Source organism: Asterias rubens, chromosome 8 (assembly GCF_902459465.1).
Source record: "Asterias rubens chromosome 8, eAstRub1.3, whole genome shotgun sequence".
Classification (NCBI taxonomy): domain Eukaryota; kingdom Metazoa; phylum Echinodermata; class Asteroidea; order Forcipulatida; family Asteriidae; genus Asterias; species Asterias rubens.
Window position 1 is genome coordinate 7,736,123 of NC_047069.1, and position 23,724 is coordinate 7,759,846.

General features: G+C 39.8%; 2 protein-coding genes across 2 annotated transcripts; one reads left to right on the forward strand and one right to left on the reverse strand.

The window, feature by feature from the left end:
* Window positions 1-306: 306 nt before the first annotated feature.
* LOC117293550 (dopamine receptor 1-like) lies at window positions 307-1,197 on the reverse strand. Its single transcript, XM_033775910.1, has one exon. The coding sequence runs from the start codon at window positions 1,195-1,197 to the stop codon at window positions 307-309; it is 891 nt and encodes a 296-aa protein (XP_033631801.1).
* Window positions 1,198-13,677: 12,480 nt separating this feature from the next.
* Window positions 13,678-14,883, forward strand: LOC117293199 (type-1 angiotensin II receptor A-like). Its single transcript, XM_033775420.1, has one exon. It carries the CDS (start codon window positions 13,680-13,682, stop codon window positions 14,823-14,825), a length of 1,146 nt encoding a protein of 381 aa, XP_033631311.1. The 5' UTR covers window positions 13,678-13,679; the 3' UTR covers window positions 14,826-14,883.
* The last annotated feature ends 8,841 nt before the right edge of the window (window positions 14,884-23,724 follow it).

A 23,724-nucleotide genomic window follows, 5' to 3' on the forward strand; every position in this document is an offset into this window, starting at 1 on the left:
CTGTAACGCTACATTTAGTATAGCTAAGTTATAAACCTTCAGAGCGTCTTGGAGGCAACCGAATGCATGGGATGCAAAATAGACACTTGAGTACAACATATACGTTTGTCAACACCATATTTCTGTCCCCAAGTATTGCATTCAAATAAACATGTGGATGTTTGTTCTTCATGGTGATTGCATAAAAGTGGTTGAAATTTCCACGTCTGACTTGGCGTTAAAAGTCCTTAAAAATGCTCCATTTGCTGTACTTCAATTATTAACTTGCCATAGCCTCTTTGTAATGTTTGAGTTTACTCTCCGGCCTCACATGGTGAAAGAGTTTGATTCCTCCTGACGACGTCCCAGCAGTTTGCGTACCCCTTCTCTGAACCGCTTATATTTGATTCCGTAGATGATCGGGTTGATGCATGAGTTGACTGCAACCAGTGAGACCGAAATGACGTAGATGTTTCCACCGAAATCCAACGGCCAGCCAAGATTGAAGAGAAAGAAGACGATCTGGTTGGGAGCCCAGCAGACCAAGAACGAGATGAAGACAATCAGTAGCGTCTTGAAGGTGTTCCGTCGAGCGCGTCGGAGTGAGTTATCTCGTGTCTCGACGGCCGGTGGTGCTGTCGACGTCACCGACCCCGCTACCGTAACGACCCGGGGTGCCGTATCGACCGGGGCTACCGTAATGACCCGGGGTGCCACCGCGAGGCGCTGGACCCCCTTCTTCAACACGAACATGATGCTGGCGTATGCAAAAACCATGATGAACACCGGGAGAAAGAACTTGATGCATATGAAGATTGCTCCTATAAGCTGAGTCCTTCCTGAAGACTCAAAGTAACACTTGCCTCCGCTGAAGACATGGACTACCGAAATGTACAATCCTTGCAAGAAGACTCCCATAATCCAGGAGCAACAGACCAAGACGATGACGACTCGACGGGTGAAAAGACCGCAGTATCTCAAGGGGAACACGATGGCGAAGAACCGCTCCAAAGTCACGGAGAGCAGGTTCAGCGTAGACGCGTTAAACGCACCCCATAGGAGTAAGTTCCCCAGCCAGATGTGGCAGAGAATCCAGTTGGCCGGAGTGTCGTGGAGCGTCTCCGGCACGGGGACGTTGCTCTCCAGTAAAAGCACGACGGAGCCGAACAGGTCGATAACGGCCTGGTTGAAAATCAGTGCATTCGTCAGCGTGTGCATGAAGCTCACTTTATAAATGACCAGACAGACGAGGGTGTTCCCCAGGATGCCAAACGATCCCACAATAGTTTTCACTATCCGTAGAAAAATAATATTCTCCATGATTGCAAAACAACGCAACAACAAAGGCTTCCCTCCGATGACTGTCAGTGCCAACAAAAAATACGTTCTTTTTTATAAATAAGTATTTACTTTGCGTAGCTATAGCGATAATGCACAGAACAAAATAATTGACAATACATCGCAAGATGATGGGGCTTGCTTTTCTTGTGAAGATGACAAACGAGGCTGCCTTGGGAAAAGTGTCCCGTCCCCGATCACCCGGACAAGTCACGTGGGTATATTGTTTCACACGTGAAGTGTGATGGTTGAAATACTGAATGAGTCTCGCCTTGTATGGGGAAAAAAATCAACCTCATGAGTTTTTGACACAAAGCTACTGGGACCTTTTTTTTATATAAAGAATCGTTTATGAACAAAAGGACTTAAAAAGAAGAAGGAAAAAAAAAGTGTAATATACCAATATAATGAGGCCACGGTGCAAGATCAATGATCAAGGGTGTAATTTGTCACTGCTCAATGACAATTGTCTCTCCGGCTAAACATTGGATGAGTTTACACTATACATGTGAATAAGCGACCCCCCCCCCCCACAATAGTCTTATACTGCTGTTTTTCTTTTCTTTTGTTTCAGTTTCTCTTTTTATTTATGCAGATGTTTGTTGATAGGTCACATTGCTTCGGGTGTCCCCGTAGCGTTAAAGTGGTACACGTACATTATAATTAAAAATTGTCCGGGGACTTTTTTTTTTTATTGTAGTGCTGTTGTGATGTTAGTGCGGTTTCAGTTAAGCTGGAACGCTTCTCAAAGAAGCACGGAGCAACTGTTCCTATGTGTGTTGTGTTTAAAGCCACTGGACACTATTTTTTGTAATTACTCAAAATAATGTTTAGCATAAAAACTTAGTTGGTAACAAGCAATGGAGAGCTGTTGATAGTATAAAACATTGTGAGAAACGGTTTCCTCTGAAGTAACGTATTTTTCGAGAAAGAAGTTATTTTCCATTATTATATCGCAAGTTCGACGACCAAATCAAATGTTCACAGGTTTGTTATTTTGTGCATATGTTGAGATACACCAAGTGAGAAGACTGGTCTTTGACAATTACCTATAGTGTCCACAGTGTCTTGAACTAATATCTGGCAAACAATATTGCTTAGCAGTTGTCTGCTAAGCAGCAATGAGCAGGATACCAGTCACATATGGTACACATAAAATTTCAAAGAGCTCTTCATCAGCAAACAATGCAGAAAAAGTTGCATAGCAGTTGTCTGCTAAGCAGCAATGAAATTTCAAAGAGATCCTTATCAGAAAACAATGAAGACAGTTTGGTATAATGTGAAACTTCAATCGATCTTATTAAAGCAGAAAACAGTTTGGAGTTTGGGTTTGGGTTGAAAATGGGGTAAGGGCTTTTTTGAATGGGAATCGGGATTGAGGCTAGGATTGGGGGGGGATCAAGTTTATGGTAGGGTTATGATGCAGGGTATATCTTTATCAAACATGGCAAGTGACAACCATTTGTATCCGTTTATTATAACAGTCTTGCCACAGGAAAGCATTGTTTAAACATGACCGTAACTAACACCAAACACTCGTGGCGTACTTTCCATCAGACTTCTCAACATTTTGCGCGTGGGTTGTAATACGTCAAAGTGCGATGGTTGGAACCTGTTGAACCGTTCATGTTTTTACGACGAGCCTGTCATGGCAATTACACGGCCCCTTAGTCAATACAAAGTACAACATCATCATTAGCTGGGAGGACATTTCATTAAGAGTCGGGGATAACACGTTTTTAATTATGTGTAATGGGATGAAATTGTGGCATCCCCTTTTAGAAAAAAAACCTCATAGTATACCCAAGCAGTTTTTCTCTATGTAGGATTGCCACTCTCAAAAATCACGAGGTCTCGAAATCAAGCATCTGAAAGCATACAGCTTGTGCGACAAGGGTGTTTTTCTTTCATTATTATCTCGCAACTTCGACGACCAATTGAGCTGAAATGTTCAAAGGTTTGTTATGTTATGCTTCTTTTGACACGACATGTCTTTGACACTTACCAAAGGTGTCAAGTGTTTCTATTTTGAGTGTGGTTGGATGGGACAGTGGGAAAACAGACAATGAAAAACTTTGCAATATCAGCTGATGATGGGACAATAAAATAGAATTTCTCGACATCTTGTTTGTAGTGCGGTAGAGAGCCTGCTTGGAATCCCAAAATTGGCAGAATGCATTTTGACAAATTGTCGGAAAGCAATTTTAAACTCAATGGGACCAGTCGTTATTGTCAATCCACTTGTATAGGTAGATGTACTGGGGAGATTTGTCTCATATGCCTGAAGAACTAAAATTAGTTTTGAACTTAAGTAGGTTAAAGGGGCACCTTGCCGTCATGATCACAGCGAGTCGGTAGCCAGACAGTAGAGAGGTTTCGCAAGTGTACGGATACACATACAGATACTGATACGTCGACACTGTGTGTTCACGTGACGCGTATCCGCGACTATCGTATTTTGCATACACGTTCGTAACGGATACGGGAGCTCATACACGTTGTTGATAAACGGATACTGTTTTACAGACTTTTAGATGTATTTTTGTCCCAGATCAAAAACATTTCCCACGGAATAGCTTTCACTGGTATCGTTCGTGATATAGATATAATTGTTTTGGTCATTTGCAAGCAAAACGATGAGAAAATGCAGTGCATAAAACACGGGGTCTCTATCGGTCATGTTTGTCAGAAAAACACTCATGATGAATGCAAGCGCACTCAAGTGAAACATACCTATATTTTGCGAAACAAAATTCAACACGTGGCTGACGTGTACGGATACGTTTAGCATATCCGTATCTGTGTATTCGCAAGCTTGCGAAACCTCTCTATTAAACTCTGAACGCCCACACAGTTACTGAGTAACTGAGTGAGAGTTAATGTTTACATGTGAAGCCGCAAACGGACTATGATCGTAATGACATTGCCCCTTTATAGGACACTGTCCTGAAAATCAGAACAGAGCTCAGTATCACCGTATAGAGCAGATTTTGTGTTTGCGCGACTTTCCATTTTTTTGCCGTAAGCACTTGACAAGGTAAGGTGTTTACTGTATGGAAGCTAACAATGCAAATCCATGGTGAGCGCGAAAGCTAACTATTAAATTACAAAACGCTTAAAGGCACAGCAGGCGATTGAACGAAACGCTAGGATGAATCATATCTCGCCTAGGACGAGTAAATCTAGGATGGGTTCAATGCGTCTTAACGTCTTCGGATATACGGAACTTATATGCTAAGATTAGTCCTATACAAGTTTGGAAGAGTTTGGTGAGTTCGACGGCAGGACACCTTCTCACTTGGTGTATCCCATCATAGTATACACACACTAACAAATCTGGGAACATCATTGGACTCAATTGTGTCATTGAAGTTGCAAGAGAAAATGAAAAAGCACAAATCTGTGTGTTTTCAGATGCTTAAAAAGGCTTCAGGTCTGAAGTTCTTATACATTTGAGTGAGTTAAACCTCTTTCTCAAAAACTACGTTAACATAGATGGAACCATTTATCACAATGTCTTTATACATCAACAACTCTCCATTGCTCGTCACCATACATCAACAACTCTCCATTGCTCGTCACCAAGAAAGTTTTCATGATAACAACTATTTTGAGTAATAGTGTCCAGTGCCTTTAAGCAAATAATGTTTTGATTGCATTTCTGCCTTATGGTCAATAAGATTGTCAGCCATTTTTGTATTAACTGTTTCCTTTTTAATTCTTAAGGTATAGTCTCGGTGTTTTAGAACCATGCTTTTTAAATGGTTCTTAATACACGGTTTCTGAGTTGGTGGGGAGAATGTGCCGCTCTCCAGGGTGATTCATTGAACGAATTCCTGGCTAGCTAAGCCCGGCCGTGAAACAAACCAACTCGACCGTCCACTGTGTTAAATAAGGCGTGCCCTCTCTTACAGCAACCACATCCTCAACAAGACATTACATGACCACTTGAAGATCAAGTGCAATCAATGATACTTCATAGGCCCTTTTCGAAACCACGGCTTCGACTCCAGATTCGGCTCAGGCTAGCTAGGCCCCGCGGGTGTTTTGACAACTGCGCGAGCTTTGCGTATATACGCGATCAGGGTTTCAGACGAGAGAACGGAGCCTGAAGCTGAATCCAAAGCCGAAATCGTGGATTCGAAAAGGGCCCTCGAAACAATAGCTTTACACGGGTTTGACTTTTGGGTTTTTATACGCCGAAGAGGGAGCTCTAAAGCCCGGGAGGTTTACCACATTTTTTTTCACAAACTTTCAGTGGCATTTCTAAAATTGCAACATCTCTGTAAAAAATTACAGTAAAGTATACCCGGACGTCAAGCGTCATCAAAACCGAATGATGCACTTTAAAACGGCAACTACTCTAAATTCTGCTGTATACTACTTGTAAGTTAATATTATATCATGGAGATCATGAAAATGTTGAAAAGTTAATTTTACTTGACGGCAGTGAAATTACTAACTCGACCCTCTTACATGGTCGATAAAGCCTGTACCGTTTTAGACAAAAAGCTGCCCTAAACAAATAACTAAAAAAAAAACTAAACAAATAAGTCACCCGAGTGCTATAGAAGCTATGAGTGGCAGCTCTTGCTGGCTATGAGTTTGTCAATACTTCCAAAGGGCGGTGACCTTATTTTTTCAGGTCCACCGTTCAAAACCTGTCTATCTTTCAACATGAACATGTGCTCTTGCTGGCTTGCTAATGTGCTTTTCCTTCAAACTCATCAACAAATCGGCCTATTTGTATTTAAAAGAAATATAACTATACAATGCAGCTAACTGGCAATGCAGTATATTTTCCACAGTTCAAAAATTCATTATGAAAATTATACTTTCCCTTCAAATCCAGCAAGAAATCGGACAAACAATATTAAAAAAAAAAAACCATGTATATATATATATATATATATATATATCAAATAATAAACCACAAGGGAAACTGACTGGGAACATTTTTAAATGATTTTTGGATTGAACAAAGAAAAATTGACTAGAGCGGGATTTGAACCAACGACCTCCGGTTTAACGTGCCGGCGCTCTACCAACTGAGCTATCTAGCCCTATGTTGGTGGTCTCCCAATTTTGTCAATATCTTTGTTCGGGGGTGCCTGTCAGAAGCCATGAAACCGCAAACTGCCGTGTAGCCAGGGATCACACCCGGGTAACGATACAACCTGGGAAGCGGCAGACAGGGGATCACCTTAAGGGGATGCGACTTTTTATATCAGATATCAAATAATAAACCACAAGGGAAACTGACTGGGAACATTTTTAAATGATTTTTGGATTGAACAAAGAAAAATTGACTAGAGCGGGATTTGAACCAACGACCTCCGGTTTAACGTGCCGGCGCTCTACCAACTGAGCTATCTAGCCCTATGTTGGTGGTCTCCCAATTTTGTCAATATCTTTGTTCGGGGGTGCCTGTCAGAAGCCATGAAACCGCAAACTGCCGTGTAGCCAGGGATCACACCCGGGTAACGATACAACCTGGGAAGCGGCAGACAGGGGATCACCTTAAGGGGATGCGACTTTTTTCAGGTCCACCGTTCAAAACCTGTCTATCTTTATATATATATAATGAATAGGGTAGATGGCCTTAGCTTTCGATCCAATCCGGACCTTCTTCAGAGGCATAAGACAAGTACAAACAAATACATATCCATTTATAGAAAAAGAGAGGGGGAAAGGGATTAAGGAAAGGATCCAGAAAGAAGCGGGAAAATAACAGCCAATCAAAGTTCCTATTTCAGAAACAATATTGGGGGCTATGAACCAATAGGAGTGAAGTGGCGAGGACAAAGGATGTTTAGAATGAAAGGAAGGGTTACTGGACCATAAAAGTGGTAAATGTATTGTTCGACAACAATGGAGGGAGACATGAAAGGGTAGGATTAGAGAGCAAGTTGCATCATGATGCAACTAACAATGGTCAATTAATAAGAATAGCAAGATCAAAGGTATGATGATTTTAAAAATAGGTATGAGGGACCTGTGGAAAAAAAGGGGGGGGGGGGTTACTTACATCAGATAGTTACAGTGATGAATTTATAAAAACAACTTTAAACTAGGTTAATTTATATTTTATGTACAGAATATATACAACATATGAGTTCTTAGGCAGAAGTGAAGTGGAGGGTAATGAGAAGTTATTTAACACCAGTGTTTATGTTAAGTCCAAAGGGTTTGACTGTCTTGAGTTGGTGAATCCAGTGTGATTCTCTATTCTTGCGGTGTGTGTCATCACCATTGCAAGCTTCAATCACCAGAAGTTCAACATCAATGACACTATGATTGGGGCTGTTGAAGTGGATAGAGACTGGGTACGGTTTCTTAGTCTTTATGGAAGAGACATGATTCGCAAAGCGAAGACTAAGTTTGGTCTTAGTCTCTCCCACATATTGTAGCCCACATCTCTTACATGATATGACATAGACTACATTAGACGTGCTGCATTCAGAGTCGGTCTTGATGTTGTATGAAGAGCCAGTGGTATGACTCTTCACCTTAAGTGAGGGCTTAATGTGCAGACACGTTTTGCATTTGGAACGGGTACATTTGTGACAGCCCAGTATATCTGTCGGGGGTTGTGTTTGGACTGTACCTGGGGGAAGTTTGGCCCTGACTAGTATGTCACCAAGGTTCTTAGGGCGGCGGAATGCAACCATGGGAACCTCAGTGATTGCTGAGTGTAACCTGCTGGAGGAGTGAAGTATAGGCATGTTATTATTGAGAATTGAGGGAAGTTTGGGTAGTTTGGGGTGGAAGGTGGTGACCAAAGCAACTCTATTGGTAGGAGGATATATATATATATACATATATAGTAGAAACAAACAGTTCACTTTCAGCATGGAAATAAGCTCGTGCTGGTTTTTAAATCAGCAAGAAATCGGCATTATTGTACAAAAACAAAATATATAAAACAAAATAGATTACAAATTTTCTCTGTGTGAATGAGTGCTATAATTTATAATAAAAGTATCCCATGGGAAAACTATTCAAATACTGACCATCAAAGACATGAGGACCAGGGCCCATTTTCATGGCTCTGCTTACTGCCGAACTCTGCGCTTACGATCGCGATTCCCCGCTTACGTGCAAGCGCCGAATTTCTGCGCTAGCCTTGTAAGCGTAGAATGCCTAGTAACGTGGAGTACGCACGCGCAGAAGCCCAAATTTGCCGCTAACCCGTGAAATACGAGTGCCGTAAGCACATAATTCCCTGCTTCCGTAAGCGCCGATTCTGTGCTTACGGTAAGCAGAGCCATGAAATTGGGCCCAGATTGGTAGTGGTAGAACAAACTGATAACTCTTTTTTCAAGCTTGTTATTATTTATAAATTTCAGACCAGTGTCAAAACGCTCTCTCACATGAAGTCGATTCGAAGACAGACACATCCATTGAAAGTACGATTGTTACATAGAGATTAGATAACTTTGAAACCGAAAGCCCACTAGATTGAAGGTCACGCAAGTATCATTGCGTTATGGGAAACATAAGACGTTAGTAGTAGTTGAATTAGAAAGAAACATGTTTAATTGATATGAGATGTTGGGGGAACAAAAAAACGAATATATAAAGCAGTGCAGACGATTCTTAAAGACGTAAGAACTGTCCTTCAAGTATTTCCTTTCCAAACTAAGGAAAGGAAGTTGATACACAATTGACCAAAAACTATGGGACAAAAGAGCGAAAAACTGAAGCTTTACTGACGGAAGTTAATTTTGTACGGGGACGTGAGAAGTGTCTCTCGGGTTTAAGGAAATCATTTTCAGTTTTGTAAATCGGTCTGAAGGGAAAGTGAGCGAGATTATATTTAATTGAATGGGAACATTGGCATGGCACGCAGGTTTCTATATATTCCATTGCTTCTTTTGTTAGTGATAAATATAATAGTGGTTTTTTTTTATAGCGCTAATATCCATCATCCAGTGTCGCTCAAGGCGCTTTAATAGACATTTTTTTTCCTGCAAGGTATGTGGGACTACCGTTTGAATGGGGGACTTTTGAACACTAGGTGGCAGCAGACTTACCAAGTGAATTTCCATTGTTGACGTAGTTCTGGGCATGCGCACATTACCGAGAACAATGGATTTCACCTGGTAAGTCTGCTGCCACCAAGCGTCCCGAAAGTCTCCCTACTCCTTTTACTATGTACTGGTTTACAAGGTGCTGTAGCGCAATATGCAGCCATTCAAATACCGGGGTGAACCCCTTCTCTTTTCGATAAGTGCCCTGGGTTATTTCACGTGCGTTACACAACACACGGGACCAACGGCTTTTCGTCACATCCGAAGGACAAATCATCGTGGTTTAGAGTCTTGCTCAATGACACAGTTGTCACGACATGGACTCGAAACCCCACTCTGCTGATCAGAATCACCATAACTGGGATCCGGTGTTCTTAAAAACCACGGCACGCCACAAATACGTACAGCAAGTATTGACGCAAACAAACGGTTTAAAAAAAAAGCATTACTAGGCAATTTTTAACCTACTCGAGACGGATTGTATATCTACAGAACAAGATATGACACGATTCAAGAAAAGACGGTGGCGCGTGTGCATGCATGTCTAGGAGTTGGTTGAAAAAGGGCTTGGATCATAATTTCTAATAAAATCGAGGGGGGAGTAAGTAAGATAATTTTTTTGTTCCCGTGTGCGTACAGTGGATAGGCGCCAGTGCCGCAGCTTATATTTTGTCAAATTTTATTTATTTTAAATCTTTAGACATACACAGTTAAAAACAAGTAGGACAGGGGTTGTCAATGTTATGAAAAAAAGTATAAAAACTGCCATCTAGAGGAAGTGTTAAACCAGACCTGCCCCCAAACAATTTAATGTTGCGAGTAAAAATCTCGTGTTCGCTTTAACAGCTTCATTACCCCAAACCGGCTAGTTTTCCCTCCTGGTGGGTATTTAAGCTTACGTTGCGTTACATTACATTACATTACATTACGAGTATGGGATGGAGACGTCATGGACCAAGGCTATCCAAACCCTTGTGTGTACAGTGAATGCGCGCCAACGGCGTAGCTTAGATTTATTTTGTCAATGCTGTGAGGAACACTTCTCGTGTTCGTTGAGCTTCATTTCCCCAAACCGTCTAGTTTTCATCCCGGTGGTTATTTACTCTTACTTTCAGCGTGCAGGTTTTATGACCTCTATGCAAAGATAATAAAGTACGGTATCTCACAGGACTGTTTGCATAAACATCCATCAACCAAGTTCGGTTTGGTTTCCATATGCACATGATTTACGTTACGGTAAAAATAGTAAAGGGCACCCGTTTGGTAATCACTCTTAGAACCATTGCCAATTATAACTTTTGGTTGGAAGCATTCAGCATTTTTATTTACGGTACTAGACATTAGGTGTTTGTGTACAGACACAAAGCAGTTTTGCTTAGACTTTTGAGTTCTTCAAAGATAATACTTGGTCTGATTTCAAGACAGAAGAGGTTTGGTTTTGCCCAAGGAGTATATAACTGAAAACAGTTTGAAAACCGGCAGTGTAATTCTTGAGTTATGTCCCCACTTCCGGTTGACCCGGAAGTTAAGGTCAACTAGAGGTTACGGTTACTTAAGGCTAATCTCCGATGCTCAAGGAGTCTATAGTTCTGCACAAATTTGAAAATCGGTTGTATGGTTCCACTTTGAGGTAAAATATCGTGGAGAAAATATCGGGGTGTTCCACTCCAAAACTATGTTTAAACATCTACAATACAAACTATTAAACATGTGAACATTTAAATTTACTTTCCACACAGAAAGCACCGGTATTCCCGAATAGGAATTCTAAATCTGAGAAGCATTACTGACATTGACTTCAAGATGGCCTCTCATAAAAAAAGGTCCACAAATTGATTTGTTCTTACATGGCTGATTAAAACACCGCTGCAGCCACTTCCGTGCTGACTTTCTGATGGATTGGGCTTTAAAGACACTGGACACTATTGGTAATTACTCAAAATAACTGTTAGCGTAGAAATGACTTGGTAACGAGCAATGAAGAGCTGTTGATAGTATACAACATTGTGAGAAACGGCCTCCTCAGCTGAAGCCCTTTATTATGCATCTGAAAGCACACAATTTAATGCAACAAGGATGGTTTTCTTTCATCATTCTCTTGCAAGTTCGATGACTAATTAAGCCCACATTTTCACACAGGTATGTTATTCTATGCAAATTATGCATAAAATAACAAACCTGGTTAACAAACCTTGGTGTTTCCCAACTTATTATGTTTGGATACACCAAGTGAGAACACTGTTTTGTTGACAATAAATTACCAAAAGTGTCCAGTGCCTTTAAGCAAACTAAAGCCCGTCAGACCGAACGACCGGATTACAGTCACTTATGAACTCACTATTGACTGTGCATATATCACTGATCACTTCTCGTAACCGTAATTACTTGTACTGCTAGTTTCAGTCAGTAAAAGTACCTATGATTGATTATGTACACACTGCCCTGCCTTAGTGCTCAGTGAACGGTATTAAGGGCACTAGACACCTTTGGTAATTGTCACAGACCAGTACTTTGTGTATCTCAACATAATGCATAAACTAACAAACCTGTGAAAATTTGAACTCAATTGGTCGCCGAAATTGCGAGAAAACAATGGAAGAAAACACCCTTGTCACACGAAGTGTGCTTCAGATGCTTGATTTCGGGACCTCAAATTCTAATTCCAAGTGTAAAAATTACTTATTTCTCGAAACCTACTCTACTCTAGAGGGAGCTGTTTCTCACAATGTTTTATACTATCAACAGCTCTCTATTGATTAATAATTCTTTTGAGTATTTTCCAATAGTATATAGTGTCATGTGCCTTTAACAGCTTGTAGCACTAATGGCTAATAATGTGTTCGGAGACGAACATTGACAATCGGGTTAATTTGATGATTTGAGGTAGTGAGGGCTCATCGGTGCTCTGTCTTGCTTCTTGCATGCAGGGGAAAGATAAAAGGTCGTAGAAAAATTCACATCAAGATATGTGAGTGTTTTAGAGTTGTGGATGCCGTTGCCCTTATGCGGTGTATGACTAGCCATGATTGGCTGATACACAGCGATATTAAGACAGTAGGTACTTGTAGAGCTGTGATGATGCTCTGTCTTGCTCTTTGCATGTGGGGAGAAATGAACAAATTCTCCAAGAGTTTTGTTTCATATTGCCGCTGTGGATGACTTTGATCTTTATATGACACAAGGTTTGACGAGTGACGACGTAGCCATGATTGGCTGTGGTATGACGTAGCCATGTAAAAGACAGCACTTGTAGAGTTGAGCAGGGATGCGTAGTGTGAGCGGAAGTATTAAATGTCACTTTGATCTGATCGCTGGGGGACAACTGATGCGTAAACCAGACTAAGCTGGAGAGAGCATATTGATCGCGGTGTGAGGATGGGTGTTACAGGGTCCATCAGGTTGTACCAATCCAGACGTGAGTTTATCTTCTTCCCACCTCCGTGATCTAAAAGCTACAGTCGACGTGACTGCGGGTACGTGGCGATGATATACCCACAAAAAAAATCAGAACTATACTTGTATCCGTCAACAGGTGTTTCGTGGTGAGAGTTTCTGTGTGGGAGTTTATGGGATTTGAGGCGTTGCATGGTGAGGTACCAATATTTGGTTTGCGGTAAGCTAATGTGTGTATCTTGCCAGGTAGATTGTGCTCGTTAGAGAACTGTCTTGTTTTATATTCTACTGCAACGGAGTAGATTTGTGAATTTCGGGAGACTTCTCAGTTCTGAAAAGAACTGTCCTGCTTTTTAACTACTATCCTCGGGGAAGGTAAATCGGCTAGGACTACTACTCTAGCTTTGCTTATGGGGGATCGATATTAACTACCGCTCTAGGAGACTGAGTTTTTAATTATTGTTTCTCAACGTTTCTACTAGCTTGTTCTAGTCATCGCCAGGAGACTGAGTTCTTAATTGGTATCAATGTTTCGACTAGCTTGCTCTAGTCATCGTCAGGAGACTGAGTTCGTAATTATTGGTATCAACGTTTCGACTAGCTTGCTCTAGTCATCGTCAGGAGACTGAGTTCGTAATTATTGGTATCAACGTTTCGACTAGCTTGCTCTAGTCATCGTCAGGAGACTGAGTTCGTAATTATTAGTATCAACGTTTCGACTAGCTTGATCTAGTCATCGTCAGGAGACTGAGTTTGTAATTGGTATCAACGTTTCGACTAGCTTGCTCTAGTCATCGTCAACAGACTGAGTTTGTAATTGGTCTCAACGTTTCGACTAGCTTGGTCTAGTCATCGTCAGGAGACTGAGTTCGTAATTGGTCTCAACGTTTCGACTAGCTTGCTCTAGTCATCGACAGGAGACTGGTTTACTTTACGATGGATGAAAGGTGTGTCGACGGCTATTTTAACTACACGGCAGACGAGAAGGCCGCTTTGGTGGAATTATACACCAAGTTTGACGATGTGGTGATTACTGTGCTGATGCCGATCATACTCTTGATCGGTTTACTTGGCAATGCCTCATTCATCCTGATGCTGTATCGGGTACCGAAAATGAGGACGGTCACCAACTTCTACCTGGCTAACCTTGCCGTCTCCGACTCGATGTTCCTGGCGTTCGGCATCATCTCCAAGATCCACGAGTACTGGGAGTCGTCGGTGAGTTTCCACCCGGCGTACCACGGGCTGTTTAGCTGCTTCGCCAGCAACTCCGTGGTGAGTCTGTCATACTTCGCCACGCTGTTCATATTGACGCTGGTGTCGCTGGAGAAATACTACGGGATCTGTCGGCCGATACGGCACCGCCTGGTCAGCGGGTGGAACCGGACGGTCAAACTAACGGTCTGTGCTTGGTTGCTTTCTCTGTTGGTTGCTGCTACCGGGGTACCCAGCTACTGCACCCTCAACTACTATTGCTTCATGTGGCCTCCTGGTGACTTATACGTGCATCTATACGATGTCTACGCGTACTGTGGCCCCGTAGCATACTGGGCAGACGCTTATGCCAACACAATCCAGACGATACCGTTTTTTACCGCGTTTGTCCTCAGTGCGACCATGTATTCCTTGATCGTCCGGCGGCTAAGCCAGCGCGTCGACCACCCCCACGGACAGCAGAGCGACAACAACCACCAGTTCTCGGACCGCGCCGTCAAGATTCGCAACCAGGTAGCGCGGATGCTGGTCGTCAACGGCACCCTGTTCTTCCTCCTCTTATCCCCGTTCGAGATTTTCTCCCTGCTGCTCTCCTACAACCATCTATTACGAGAGGACCGCAAGTTCATCAACTACAGCCAGAAACAAACGGGTCTCCAAATATGCCGGGTCCTCTCGTACGTGAACTCGGCCATCAATCCGTACGTGTACGGCATGGTCAATTCACGCTACAGACACGCCTTTAAAGTGACCTTCTTCCTGACCCGTAATAACCGCGTGGATGCGGAGCCATCTCGGAGTAGACAAAACCATCTCTCAACTTTGCATGACGTGCATTTACACCAGGCGACGGAAAACCCAAACTGAACTTATGATAGTTGGAGACCGTAAAACAACCAATGGAATGCAACAGATTCGCCCAAGAGACTGTATGAAATGTCCAGGGCCAAATTGCATAGTGAATTATTTTAAAGCAGAAAATATTGCTTTAAACATTTCTGCTGAGCAGAAATTAGCAGGATACCAGTCACAGAGCTGGTATTTTGACTGGTAAGCATATTCTGGTAAACATTACTTCGTTGTGCTTAGCTACTTTTCGAGCTTAAAGACACTGGATACTATTGGTAATTGTCAAAGACCAGTCTTCTGACTTGGTGTATCTCAACATATGCATAAAATAACCAACATGTAAAAATTTGAGATCAATCGGTCATCGAAGTTGCGAGATAATAATAAAAGAAAAAACACATTGTCACACGTAGTTGTGTGCTTTCAGATGCTTGATTTCGAGACCTCAAAATCTATATCTGAGGTCTTGAAATCAAAATGAAAAATTACTTCTTTCTCGAAAACTACATTAATTCGGAGGGAGCCGTTTCTCACAATGTTTTATACTATCAACAGCTCCCCATTACTCGTTACCAAGTAAGATTTTATGCTAATAATTATTTTGAGTAATTACCAATAGTGTCCAGTGCCTTTCACTATACAAATCCGGGTTAATCCGGATTTCCGTCCTAGGGAACCTGACCCATTGCTGGGTCAGGCTGACCCGGAACTTCTATAGTCCCAAAATGTGGACTCTATGAGTCAGTTCGATCCAAACTGAACTTCTGATATATTGAGACATCGAAACAACCTCTGGAATGCTACAGATTCGCCTATACGTGACTGAAATCTCAAATGTTTACTTCTTGCTTACTCTACAAATCCGTATACATTCACTATGAATGCATGTTGGCACTTAGTAAAGCTTAAAAAAACCACCAGTTCTACCAGTGGTGTTCATTTAAGTAGGCAGGAAGTACACTCATGCAATAAAATGATTAAGAGTGATCGGGATTCCCGTATCTGGGTCAGGCAAACCCGGAAAGTCTAGTCCCAAAATGTGGCGACTCTAACTCTGCGTCTGCGAACCATTTCTGGCTCATTCTGACACTATTTCATTCCGGATCACATTTATCCAGAAAATTGGTAAGGACCAAATTGTTGCCTTTTCCCTGTCAGCGTAACTTGTGCTATGTGCTTCAAGATTGCAGCAACATAACATTATTAGGTCTGGTTATTTCCTTGTAACAAACTTTTATTACCGAAGAGCCGTCTAGTGGTATTCCCGTTCAAAACAACGTAGCCCAAACCGAGGCTCTTAGCAAACAATAGTCTGGTACATTACTCATCTGTAATAAGTACAACATGGTAGCTACCACTAAGGGTCCACGACAAAATGGATGTTAAATAAAGACATTAAAGTCTTTATTTCTCATGTAAGGATGTCGAGGATGATTGACGAAAGGTATATGGTGCTTTAATTTGCGTACCAAAACATGTGTTTTCGATTGGTGTTGAATAGAGGGGACAATACAAAAAAGACTGTGAGTTTTCGTGTCATCTCTTAGGCCTATCTCTAAACAAGTCAACAAAATGTGCTTCACTGTCCTCTTGTGACAACAAATCGTGTTAAGACTAAATTTCTGTTTTAACGCTAAATAAAACAAAGCTCTACCGGCATGGGACTCAATACAAACAAAATTTGGACATGCTTTCGTATACAAAATTTCAGAATAGACAATATATTGTTAAGAACGCCAGCACGCACACTTTAAAACGCGTTGTTAGTTTGTTTGAATAATCTGCTCGCAAAGTTGTGAATTGTAAACTCTGTGCAAATTTAAGCAATGCAATTAAGCCATTGTATATACTATACAGACAGCGCTAAATGTGTAATGAATTAATAAACCATATGATTGTAAATGATTGTTTGTAAATACATTACGGTTCTTTGTTAAGATTGATGATGTATCACGCGGCTGACAGATGCCCTTTTCATCAGATTGAACAATTATACTTTACGAACAAAGTAAGTTATAAAAAGCCATTGGACCTTCTTTGTGTGAGGAACCTCGTTTAAAAACTGTGTATTTTACAGTTTGAGTTAGACGTTGAATTAAATTTATTAATGTATATACTTTCCTTGTTTTTTTTTAAGAGCATTTTTTTTTTTTTCGTTTGAAGAGCTATAGGTATAGTGGCTCAATGCTGTTCTATGGTTGGGGAGGCACTGAGGGTATAATTTTCCCCTTCCAATAAAATAATGCAACAACTCGTGTAAAAGTTTACAATTATTCAGAGAGGGTTTGGAAAGTAACCTCTTAGAACAAGCTCATGCGTTCTTTTTTGTTTCAACTATAAAAACGGACTTCAGAAGGGAAACAACTTATTGTTGTACAAGTACAACAGCTTGCGGTAGTAGGCCCTCATAACATTTTGAGAACAATTTCAAGAGAAAATGTTGTTATTCAACAAAATATAATTTTTCCCCCAACTATTTGAATTTGAGAAACGTTACTGTCAGTAACGTTTCTCAGACTGCGTACTCAAGTTACTAGAAATTCATCTTTCTGCGTGAGCTGAACCGCTCCATATTATTCGGCGATATGTTGCTACCACCTCTTGAAATGAAATTTACAGGGGGGGTTAATTTTATGGCATAATATGATTACAAAAACCGAACAAACACAAATCATTTCTATACTTCCTTATGACTTTGAGTGTACATAAACAAAAAAACATAACACTATACTTCCTTTTGATATTAATATCAAAATCATGTTTCCTTCAATGTCATACATTTTTGCCAATGTAGGCGCCTTAGACACACTATCGGTAGATATGTGTGCGTATAAGTTTTGCAATTATTATAATAATATTGTCCATAATGTATAAATTATACTATAACATGGTCCTATACAAATTGCTCATTATTCTACGTAATTGAGTTATGAGTTATTATAAAGACAAACATGCCCTATCGTGTTGGCGGCGGCGTGGGGCCTCAGCGGGGCGAACGGCCGGTGAAGCTGTTCACCACACGCCCGGTACAAAGAGTGAACTACGTATATAGAGTAAAAGATGTATAAATGAATAAACATGCTAAAGAAAGAACGCATTTTTGTGTGAAATTATCACGATTTAAAGACCTGGACACTATTGGTAACTGTCAAAGACCGGTCTTCTCACTTGGTGTATCTAAACATATGCATAAAACAACAAATCTGTGAACACTTGAACTCAATTGGTCATCAAAGTTGCAAGAGAGTAATGACAGAAGAAACACCCTTGTTGCACACAATGTGTGTGCTCCCAGATGCATAATGAAAGGCTTCAGCTGAAGTAGTTTATTATTTGAAAGATAAATTACCTGTTTCTCAAAAACTATGCCACTTAAAGGCAGTGGACACTATTAGGTAATTGTTAAAGACTAGCCTGCACAGTTGGTGTATCTCAACATTTCAATAAAATAACAAACCTGTGAAAATTTGAGCTCAATCGGTCATCGAAGTTGCGAGATAATAATGAAAATAAAATAGCCCTTGTCACACGAAGTTGTGTGCGTTTAGATGGTTGATTTCGAGACCTCAAGTTCTAAATCTGAGGTCTCGAAATCAAATTTGTGGAAAATTACTTCTTTTTCGAAACCTATGGCACTTCAGAGGGAGCGGTTTCTCACAATGTTATATCCTATCAACAGCTATCCATCGCTTGTTACCTAGTAAGGTTTTATGTCAATAATCATTTTGAGTAATTACCAATAGTGTCCACTGCCTTTAAGAAAGGAGCCGTTTCTCACAATGTTTTAATACTATCAACAGTTCTCCATTGCTCGTTACCAAGTAAGTTGTTATGCTTATAATTATTTTGAGTAATTACCAATAGTGTCCAGTGTCTATAGAGAACAACAGTCACATATTGCTTACTGCTTTAGTAAGAGACATCTTCGAATATAAGATGAGGTTTCAAAGTGTTCCTGTTTCTACTAGATTGTTTGAAGTGTTTTTAATTATAGGGGTGTGACGCTCTGTGGAGTGGTAAGCGCAGTCTGATGATGATTGATTTTCATTCAGAGGGAAGTGGCGGTCTTTTGATGTTTACTTTTTGGTACGAACGGGCTTAGGGTCTGAGCAAGAACAAAATGTTGTTTAGTTGCGGAGCTTTTTCTGCATCGAGTCCCAATTATTATAAAGGCACTGGACACTCTTGGTAATCACTCAAAGTAATTGTTAGATAAAACCTTAATTGGTAATGAGCAATGGAGAGCTGTTGATAGTATAGAACATTGTGAGAAACGACTACCTCTGAAGTAACGTAGTATTTGAGAAAGAGGTAATTTCTTACTTAAATATTGAATTTTGTGTTAACCATCTGAAAGCTCGGTAGATATATATAAACATGGTTTTATGCCTCTGAAGAAGGTCCGGTTTGGATCGAAAGCTAAGGCCATCTACCCTACTCACTATAAACATAACTATAGATAAAAAGATCTTCATATAGGACAACTATAATTTACATCAACTTCACACTGAAATCTTATTTAAAAAGGGATAGAAATAAAGCCATCAGTCCATTATAACAAAGACTATGTAATGACATTTACATCGGGAGACTGGAACTGACAGAATAGTGTGGTTATCATACATCGGTGAAAGAATTTTTTTATTTATACAGACATTTATTATAATCGTTATCCCCAAAGTTTTCATAGTTTGCTTTACTTTATTATGTTTAAATTTTAACATAAATTGCAAGGGCCTTTGTAACGGCTAGACAGAAAACGAACCAATGCCCAAGGGGCGAGTGTCAAGTACTAGTTATTGTTCGAAGAAAATTAAAAACTGCAAAAGGAGTTCCAGATTTATCAATAACACAAGTCAAGTTGAACTTTGTATTCTACGTAAGTGCACCATATAGGACCGCAAGATCAAAGGAGTTTACCTGCACTTACTGACAAGACTTCAGAAAATGAGGCTAATTTGTAGGTCTTTATAATTCCCTAATAATACCGTGAATCCACTGCAAATTGGACCCTACTCATTCTGGAAACGTCCGGGTAATTTAATTTAATTTATTCTGGTTGTGAAGACAACGACTAGACTATAATATTAAAAACGAACTTGATCACTATACTATAGCAAAGAACTCAAAGATGGGAAGACAAGGAAGGAAGCTTCAGGGTATTATATTTCCAGTGGATACTAGAAACTACACCCTTTAAAAGCACTGGACACCTTTGGTCAAATACCAGTATTCTCACTTGGTGTATCCCAATCATACAATAAAACAAATCTTTGAAAATATGGACTCATTGGTTCAAAGGAGTTGCAAGAGAATAATGATAGAAAAAACGTCGTTGTTGCACAAATTTGTGTTGTGCTTTCAGATGTCTAAAATGGGCTTCTTTTAATATTTGAGAGAGAAATTACCTTTTTTTTTTTTTTTTTTTTTTAACTTTTCGTCACTTCAGAGGGAACTGTTTCTCACAGTATACATATTTTCAACAGCTCTCCATTGCTAAATTATTTTTTATATAACTCTGCCAGGACATAATTTACGTTCCAGTACAGCCCATTATATATTTTAATTTATCATTTATTCTTGAGACACCCAAAGACACCCTGCACGATTTGTCTTTTCAAACATCCTTTATATTGGCAGAGAGATTGTTCATATTAGCACAGGGACGAGTGTTTAAATTGTACTGGTATTATATCCCAGTGCACATTCCTGCGCATCACAGAAACTTGCTTAGCTTGCTTATCCAAACAAATTGCCAGCCAAATTAGTGCCATACGCTTTGACTCGTTACTGCACGGTTCCTCTCTCATTTTTGCTCAGCAAAAAAAAATTGGTAAGCAGATTGTTCTGTTGGGGAGCGTCGTGATATTGTGCAGATGTCAAAAGGGTATTAATAAGTCAAAGTTAAAAATATCTAACCGCAAACCTGGCACTATATATTAAATGCACTGGAGAAAAAATGTATCACTCAAAATAATAATTTTTAGCATAAAAAGTTACTTGGCAACGAAAAATGGAGAGCTGTTGATAGTATCCAACATTGTGAGAAAAGGCTCCTTATGAAGTAACGTTGTTTTGTTAGGGAGAGGATGTTTTATACTTTTTTTTCTTTTTCTTTCTTTATTCTCTGGCAACTTTGATGGCCAACTACGAGTTCCAATTTCCACAGGTTTGTTATTTTATGCATATGTTGAGAAGACCAAGACAGAATACAGGTCTTTGACAATGTTACCAATAGTGTCCAGTGCCTTTATACAAGAATGCGTCGATAGTCAAATTAAAGACACATTACAGCAATTTGAGGGGAACAAATGTTGGAAAGCTCATTAGTTAATGTTCTGTCCGTTTTGTTTTCTGTTAAAAAAATGAACATTATGAGTTATCGCAGGGGAAAACCTTATAGGAACTTTACAAAATTGGTTTTGCTAACAAAACAGTTGCTGGCAATGTAAGCACTTTATGTATTCCACCATATACATAAACTGACAAACCTCAAGAAGTTTGAATTCAACTGGCCATCTGTGTCACGAGCGAATAGTGAAAAACCGATTACCAATTTTGCATTGCATCGATGCCAAAGTAAAAATTAATAAAACGCTCACTGAGCGATAAACTCCAAACACGAAGTTAGATTATAAATTTCTCATCAATTATGACATTTCAGACAGGAATATTTCAAGGGATGTTTTAAACTATCATCATCATAAGACCGTGTAAGTTTTGTGTAAATCTGTGATCTTCACGATTTTTGTTTCTTACCAATTCTGTAACGTTCCTTTAAAAATGAGACCCAGATAGTCTGAAGGTACGTTAAAACGATGGCGTTCACACTACTGGGAGTTTAAGATTCCGGGAGCTATTTGGAACAATCCTCAGTTCTAGAGAAGAAGTCCAAAGAGCATGGCTCATTTAATATTGGGGGAAAATACGGCATTGTTTTTATTTACAGGCCAACTAAAAAAAGTCAGAATTCAGAAAAAAGGTCTGAATTATGTCATTCCTGAGGGAAATCAGTTATTGCTATAGTTTCCGATAGACTGCTCGAAGTCCAGGTCCAAGTTGGTCACAACCTTATTGAGTTTTACGCGTGGCGGTTTTGTGTTTTTCAAACCTGAATGCAGTGAATGGCTGTACAAATTAATATCATGGTTCGGAAAGTTGATGAAAAGAACACATAGGCGTACATCACGGTCGTTTACTGGCACTCCAAATTGAAAATGCCATAAATGTTCGTTGTACTTGAAAGGGTTTTGATTACCATTTGTAGATCAGGTTTTTGGCCATGACATGAATCCACACTCACTTTGTATGAATGTGTTATAAAGTAGCATTATTTACCCGAAGAAGTTTCAGCTTCATAAATAGTCAAGTTTTTTAAAGGCAGTGGACACTATTGGTAATTACTCAAAACAATTATTAGCATAAAACCTTTCTTGGTAATGAGTAATGGGGAGAGGTTGATAGTATAAAACATTGTGAGAAACGGCGCCCTCTGAAGTAAAATAGTTTTCGAGAAAGAAGTAATTTTCCACGAATTTGATTCAGAATTTGAGGTCTCGAAATCAAGCATCTGAAAGCACACAACTTCGTGTGGGAAGGGTTTTTTTTCTTCTTTTTTCCATTATTATCTTGCAACTTCGACGACCGATTGAGCTCAAATTTTCACAGGTTTGTTATTTTATGCATATGCTGAGATACACCAACTGTGCAGGCTAGTTTTGACAATTACAAATAGTGACCAGTGATCTTTTAACCAAAACCATTTAAGGCATTTTAGTCGATGGCTGTTTTACTCATTTCTCGAAAACTATACAAAACCTCAGCACGTAATATCTTTAGGGGAGCTTTCCACTATCATTACTTTTAAAACAATGTAAGTTTAAAGTAAATTCCTGTACGTTTGTGTTTAGTGTCGTACAAAAAAAACCCAAACCCTTTAAAGCCATTGGACCCTTTCGGTACAGAAAAAAAAAAAAGTTCACAGATTTACAAATAATTTACAGGGTTTACAGAAGGTAATGGTGAAAGACTTCTCTTGAAATATTAGTCCATGAAATGCTTTACTTTTTGAGAAAACGGTAAAACAATATAAATTCTCGTTAACGAGAATTACGGATTTGTTATAAACACATGTCATGACACGGCGAAACGCGCGAAAACAGGAGTGGGTTTTCCCGTTATTTTCTCCCGACTCCGATGTCCGATTGAGCCTAAATTTCCACAGGATTGTTATTTTATATATAAGTTGTGATACACGAAGTGTGGGACTTGGACAATACTGTTTACCGAAAGTGAATAATGGCTTTAAAGAAAATCCACCAGCCAGATGGCATACCATAATCCTTTATTTGCCTTTTTTCAGTCATGTCACGAATGGATGTGTTCGTTCAAACCGTTTCTCAATACGTCGTCGAACCGGAAACCTTTTACAACGTTCAAATTAAAAGTCACATCGTTTCAGCTTGAGACATATCGGCCGGTTTTGATTAAAATCGTCAATCTTTATACTACGGCTGACAATTCATTTCCGAGTAATCAAATTAATAAACATGGACCTCAGTTGGTTATGGAGTAGTGGGTATTCATACATGACGAGCTGTGTCTTAGAAGGGAAACTTTTTGTTTGAGCTCTGACAGCTATTAGACTTTGCGGCAATTGAGAGTCTGTTATTGCTTGTTCAACAGAACAAAGACACAGTCATTGACATTTTAAACACACAAAATGGCTGAAAGAATATTTTGTTTAACCACAATAGTTGAGTGTCCTTAAAGGCATTGGGCACCTTTGGTAAAATGTCAAATACTTGTTTTCTCACTTGGTGTATACCAACACATGCATAAAATAACAAGCCTGTGAAAATTTAGACTCAATTGGTCATCAAAGTTGCAAAAGAACAATGAACGAAAAAAGAAAGAA

What these genes read in the sequence shown, in the direction of transcription:
- LOC117293550 (XM_033775910.1), bottom strand. Translation starts at nt 1,197, where the DNA reads ATGCACACGCTGACGAATGCACTGATTTTCAACCAGGCCGTTATCGAC.
- LOC117293199 (XM_033775420.1), top strand. Translation starts at nt 13,680, where the DNA reads ATGGATGAAAGGTGTGTCGACGGCTATTTTAACTACACGGCAGACGAG.